This window comes from Pundamilia nyererei, unplaced genomic scaffold, assembly GCF_000239375.1.
Source record: "Pundamilia nyererei isolate P.nyererei 1_Seehausen unplaced genomic scaffold, PunNye1.0 scaffold00058, whole genome shotgun sequence".
Taxonomy (NCBI): domain Eukaryota; kingdom Metazoa; phylum Chordata; class Actinopteri; order Cichliformes; family Cichlidae; genus Pundamilia; species Pundamilia nyererei.
The window spans coordinates 1,918,422-1,925,072 of NW_005187459.1; the positions used below are offsets into that span (position 1 = coordinate 1,918,422).

At 37.9% G+C, this 6,651-nt stretch overlaps 1 protein-coding gene across 2 annotated transcripts in view; it reads left to right on the forward strand.

Annotated features, from left to right (window-relative positions):
• Nucleotides 1-914: 914 nt before the first annotated feature.
• The window catches only part of acp1 (acid phosphatase 1), a 15,491-nt gene continuing 9,754 nt past the window's right edge, over nt 915-6,651 (forward strand). The window contains exons 1-3 of one of the 2 annotated variants that reach the window (XM_005734437.1): nt 915-1,026; nt 2,530-2,603; nt 3,197-3,310. In XM_005734437.1, coding sequence (XP_005734494.1) covers nt 984-1,026; nt 2,530-2,603; nt 3,197-3,310 — 231 coding nt within the window. In that variant the 5' untranslated portion in view covers nt 915-983. Of the gene's footprint in view, nt 1,027-2,529; nt 2,604-3,196; nt 3,311-3,373; nt 3,488-6,651 lie in introns of both variants that reach the window. The other variant, XM_005734436.1, reaches the window with a different exon arrangement.

The following is a 6,651-nucleotide window of genomic DNA, read 5'->3' on the forward strand; positions in this document are numbered from 1 at the left end:
TGGACAATGACTCCCACCCCCTCCATAACACACTGGACAATCTGAAGAGCAGTTTCAGCAACAGGTTCCTTCGCCCTCGCTGTCTGAGAGAACGTTACAGGTGGTCGTTCCTTCCTGCTGCTATCAGACTCTTTAATTCATCCACTTGGGTCAGGTCCACACATGTGGAACAGAATTAATCACACCTCAACGCACCTTGTCACTTTTGTACACTGCAAAATATTTCCACACATACTCGTCCTTTTATATTTATATGTATACCTATATCCATATATTTATCTATTTATTTTAATATTTATCTATTATAACTGTTTCTACACTAATCTTATGTGCGTGCTTGTGTTTGTTGTATATTTGCTGCTATGACAACTCAGTTTCCGTCTGAGATTAATAAAGTTTCTCTGATTCTGATTCATCAGCTTCTCAACGCACTCCTATCTTTCAGTCATACTCTCTTCATTCTTCTTCGTTAGTACATTTATAGAACAGCTTCTACCCGTGGGCTGTCAGTACCATAAATGCAAATTAAGAGTGTGAGCAGACAAATAGCAGCTGTTGCTGCTATTTGCTATTGATTATGTTTAAATTTTTTTGTGCAATATTTTGTTCTGTGAATATTTCAGCAGATGTTCAATTTCCATCCCTCAACATATCATCACGTCAAATTGGCAGATTTACACCAGATGGACTTCCTGATACTACTGTCCCCAATTATATGGGCTTAGGACTAACAGTAGGACTACATTGGGTTGTATGTCAACTAAAAACAAAACAAAACACAAACAAACAAAATATATATTCACAGATATATGGTATCACTTATAATTTCCAATGTAAATGTAAATGAGACTAATAATCTTTAAATTTAAAGCGCATGTGGTTCATACTTGAACCCTTCAGCACTGTCAGCGTGCTATACTTTTGTTCAGGCAGTACTTGGCCGCCACGTTAGCCGGTGTCGTAGTCGTACAGGACCTTTCAACATGGCGGCGACGGGTACAAAGTCGGTTTTGTTCGTTTGTTTGGGTAAGAGACGTCTTTTAAACCCACAAAACCTCAGTTAAAACTTACACGTGTTACTGCTTAAAAGCAAACATGTCATTCAGTCAGCAGGTCAACTCATCGCATTTTAATAAATGAAATGAACTGAGCTTCGTTAGATGTACCTCAGAGTGCTAACTATGTACTAGCTGCCTTACAATGAACGCGAAGCTGCCAAACACACTTTCCACTTAAGGCTCTTAAACTTTTAACTTCCATGTGTGTATGTTTGGTATCTAATCAGCTGTAGCCTTATGTGTAAACGTCAAGCAAGGTGTCCGTGTTTAACTGGAGAGATACGTGTCTAAGCTCAAAGAATCCAAAGTGAAAGCTGTCAGGAACTCACCTCAGCACGGAAACGTCACTGCAGATAATTTGAAGCACATGCGTCCAATTCTGAAATAGTTTTCAAGATGTAGCAGAGTGTAGGTTGACTCTGTTATTAATTTGAGTGGTAGATTTTTCATTATAATTCGTTTCACATTTCATTAAAGCTTCTACAGAGGATTTTACTTTACCAATGGACTGTTTCCTGAAAAAATACTAAACGTGATCAAACATTTTAGAAACTGCTTGATGCAACTACCAAAACAGTAGTTTAAACATTACATGTTAAGACACACATAGATTTTATGTTATATATTTTGGACATTAACAGATTAGTTGTTATTTTAGCCATTTACTAAAGCATCCCGTTTAGGGTTGTTTTTTTTTTTTTTGCATACTTTTACCTCTGGTGCTGTTGACATCCTAATTGGAGGAAGGGTTCAAGTAGTACTGGCCTTTTGTAAAACAACACAGATAATTAGGTGGGTTAGACAAAAGCTGTGAACATTTTATTTATGGTTTATTCAATTTGACTAATTAAGCCCCTGAAAATATTTTTTTTAAATTTTGTTTTATGTTAATTGCATTAAATTTAAGCCAAAAGTCTGCTCTTCAATTAGATCTTTTATGAGATTCTAGATTTTGTTTAGGACATTTAAAGTTGCGACTGTATTTCAAATAGGAGTTTTATATATGCCTAGTAAATCCATTGTCTTTGGATGTTGCCAGTAATATGCTGGACTTCTGCATGGGTCTAAATGTTAAAATATGAGCTTAAGTTTTAGAAATATTTTTTCAGGTGTTAAAATATTGTAAAGGTTTTGCCCCTTTTCATCTGTTATGCCTCAGATGCTGTCCCAGGGAGCAATCACAGTGCACACAATAAGAAAGAAAAAAGCTTAATCAATATCTGGCCTCGACTCAAGATTTTAAGTCATTTTAGTTGTTGACACAGTCCGAAAGTAAAGTCAGTTTCACAATACATTTCTTTTTTGTTTTAGCAGTCGAAATCCATTTATACAGAAAAGTTTGTATTTTAAAATATCATACATATATCTTTATGATATACTGAAGTTATGTGTATTACCACTGGGATATTGCAGTTTTCTAAATATATCCTTATCCCTTTAATATGGTGATGTTGTTTGTGGTGTTTAACAGGGAATATCTGCCGATCCCCCATTGCTGAAGCAGTCTTCAGGAAGATGGCAACTGATGGTGGCATCGTTGATCAGGTAAAGTCATTGTTGACATATGTTTTCATTTCGTACTACAGATCTGCTGTACACATTTTTTCTGTTTATAACTCCTGCCATTTGATACAACTATGGAAATGACAACAGAAGTGTCAGCCACTCACCTTAAATGTTCTGTTCAGTGTTGCATGTTTGAAGAGCCCTTTACGTATTACGTATAACACTACAATATGAATAACATATCAAGAACTAGTCTCAAAAATATTTCCTCTGGCATTAGTGAGGAAAATTATTTCTTCATACTGGTTGGTTGATAATATATATTTTTAATTTGGCAGTATTAACTTCGCAGTTTTAAAGTCCTGGTCTCTGGAGAGAAATTCGATATGAAATTAACTTTTGCTACTAACTGCAGTACATTGATTTAAAATGGAAAAAATGAAAGTTCAAAATTCCTCACTGAATTCAATTTGGATAATAGCGACCTGCTTACAGTCTCTAAAGATGATTAGGAACATTTACCTTCAGTTTAAATGTGGAGTTGCCCTTTATTCTGTACAGAAACTTCTTTCTTTATGAGACTGTAATTCGGTTTTGTTGAGTTTCTGATTCCCGTGCTTTGTTCTGCCTAGTGGAGGATAGACAGTGCTGCCACCTCCACCTATGAGATAGGAAACCCTCCAGACCACCGTGGTCAAGCCTGCATGAAGAGGCATGGCGTGCCCATGAGGCATGTGGCCAGGCAGGTATGATCACCCACCACCTCTCTCAAGACGTAGCTAGCGCCCCCTTTTTGTTCTCTGTTGCAGTGGATCATAGACAGTGGTGCCACATCAGACTGGAATCTAGGCAGCTTACCGGATGCCCGCGGTCTAGCCTGCCTCAGGAAGCATGGCATTGACACGGACCACAGGGCGCGACAGGTACAACCAGACGTCCCACAGCTGCTGTCACTGCAGTGGAAAGTGTGTGTGCGTGCGTGTGTATGTGAGAATGTAATGCTGCTCAATCACATTTTTAAAAATAAATTGTCACATACTTAAAACAGTGAGTAAGAAGGGTAGGTAGCAGTCTTCTCTCTTAATTACAGGATGATTTTCAGGCATCTTGGCCTCTTGTGGTAGCATGGATGTTGCTCACAGACCAGCTGAGTGTTACTGGTCTACACTCTATGTTTCACTTGGATTTTATTCTGAAGGTCTTGATCTGTTAGTCTGCTCCATCATGCTTTCTTCTGACTACAGAAAAACTGTTAAATAGCTATTGTGGTTGTTTTTGATGTCAGTCAGCTGCCTACCAGGGAGTCTGTCATCCTAGAAACCTATTCTCCAGGTCTGTGTAGTCAGCTTTCTAATCACAAGAACCAACTTTCCACCTGCTAGAAGTTTTGGTTTGTGCTGTTTGTTTTTCTCTTTGGATCTTTGAATTAGTAGAGAAGGGTGACTGTTGCTAATTACAGAGACTGCAAGACATTGTGCCCAAACAGCAGCATGAAGGAAGTGAAACACGTGTTTGTACTGCTTGGGGATAGCTGCTTAACTGGTTTTCTTTTGAAAAGGAGACTGTCAGCTAACCTGCTCATGAGTGAACGAGATGCGCTAGAACAGGATCTTCCACAGAACTGTCTGAAGTAAATTTTAAACCTGTTTGGAAAAGGGCCTACATTTTTAAAAAAAAATTTTGAGGCACTGGCTATCTAATCCTTTTAAAAAAAGAAAAAAAGTTTGTTTGTATAAACCCAATACACTAATTGCCATATTTGCTAAGCCAAAATTTAATTCATAATAGAACATAAATACTTGGGAAAATTAACCATTTTAATGTAAATATAAGTTCATTAAGAAATTAATGGCAGCACCATGTCTCAAAAAAATGTTGGGCCAGGGCCGAGAATAATGTTCCTCAACATTAAAGACTTTTAATATCTCATTATCTGCAGTACAAGATATCATAATAGATTCAGAGAATCCGGAAAAAACTCTGTGCGCAAGGGACAAAGTTAAAAATCAGTATTTGATGCCTGTGATCTTTGGCCCCTTGGGTTGCACTGCATGAAAAATAGGCATAGATCAGTAAACATAGTTCGTCATGCCATCCACAAATGAAGGTTAAAGCTGAGTCATGCAAAGAAGTAGCCAATCGTAAACACAATCCAGAACACTACAGTCTTCTCTGGGCTAAAGCAAAGCGGAAAACTGCTCTGTGGTCAGAGAAATTAAAATGTAAAATTCTTCTTAAAAATGCTGCGTACCTCAGAGTAAAGAGGAGAGCGACGATCCAGCTGGTTATACGCATTCTGTTGAAAAGCCTACAGCTCTGATGGTATAGCAGTGTATTAATGCCTTTGGAATTGATATTTTGCACATCTGGAAAGGCACTAGCAATGCTGAAAGCTATTTTACAGGTTTTAGAATAACATATACTCCCATTCAGATGATGTCTTTTTCTAGGAATGCCTTGCATATTTCAACAAGACTATTCCAAACTGCATACTGCAGCTATTGCAAGAGCATGGCTTCATAGAAGAAGAGCCCAACTGTCCTGCCTGCAGTCCAGACCTTTCACAGACTGAAAACATTTGGCTCATCATGAAACCAAAAATATGACAAAGAACACCCAGGACTGTGGAGCAACTAGAATCTTATACCAGACAAGAAGGAAAGAAAATAATTTACCCAAAGATCAGCAGCCGGTCTCCTCATTTTGCAGTTTTTTATGGACTGTTGTTAAAGGAAGAGGAGCTGTTTCACGGTGGTAAACACGAACTTGTCACGAGTTTTGAGATGTGTTGCACCATCAATGCAAAATGGCTTAAAATGGCTCATTTTCTCAGCTTAAGGATTTCAGAAAATATTCTGTTTTTATTTACATATCACAAACTGTATAACATTTTTAGGAGTTGGGGTAGTATTTTTGAGTGTAATAAAGAAGCTGATAGCCAGTCCCTGGTCTAGACTAATGTTCAAGTTGATGGCACCTGTGACGTTTGTGAAATATTGATGAAGCCAGTGTAGCAAGCATCACTGCACAGATGTTTCTAATCCTTAAAGAGGCCTGAAATTACACCAAGATGTTTGTCCATGTATGGCTTCAGGCTTTATGCTGCGCTGGCTTCTCCTTACAGTAACTCCTACTCCCCAGTGCCCTTAAACACTGAGAGATCTCCGGTGTTTCACCCTAGACTTGAGATCTCCCATCTCCTTGTTTTGGCTTACTGCAAACCAGTTCTGTCAGACCCTCATCTAATCTCCTCAAAGCAGGGATGGGAAGGCTCAACCCTTGGCTTAAACCCAACCAAATCCACACAATAAGCTTTGACAAGTCTTTGTTTTTTCCTCTTTTTCTTTAGCACTCTTTTCTGCCACGTTTTCTTTTTTAATAACCCACCCTCCCACTTTGCTGAAGGCCTGGCGTGGCCAGTGTCCAAGCAAACTGGCCAGTTGGGAGCTCGTTTAAAGACCTGTGTATCCCCAAATAAACAAAAGTGTGTTTATTTTATAAACACATATTTTTCAAAGTGATCCATAACAAGTAACTGAGGGTAATCAAAAATTTGACAACCAGACATCAGATTTAAGAGAGTTGCAATTTGATTATCGTAAAACCAACACTTGAGGAATGAACACTTTTAGCCAAAATACCATCATCCTGTAGTAATCACATTAATTTCACCTGTCACCAGTTCAGCATTGATGCTGTGCAGATAAGTTTTACAAGCTGAATTCTCGTCCTTTTCCCACCATTACTCAAAAGTGCAAACATAATTAATGAAGAAAAGATCTTAGCTTATCTGTTAATGGTTATTTTTTGGATAATTCCTAAGGAATGCTTCTTCAACACACATTAATGATAGCTGTAAGTAGATATTATGTAGATATTATATTTTATTACTGGCTAGAACTATAATCGACAACACAAGTGAAAGCTGGTGTGCAAACAGATAATTAACTTCAAATGTATATGTGCCTGCTAGGTAGGGCTGCACGATTTTGCATAAAATGAGAATCACGATTTTTTTGGCTTAGAATTGAGATCACGATTCTCTCACGATTTTCTTTTCCAGTATAAATATTTATTGCACTTATTA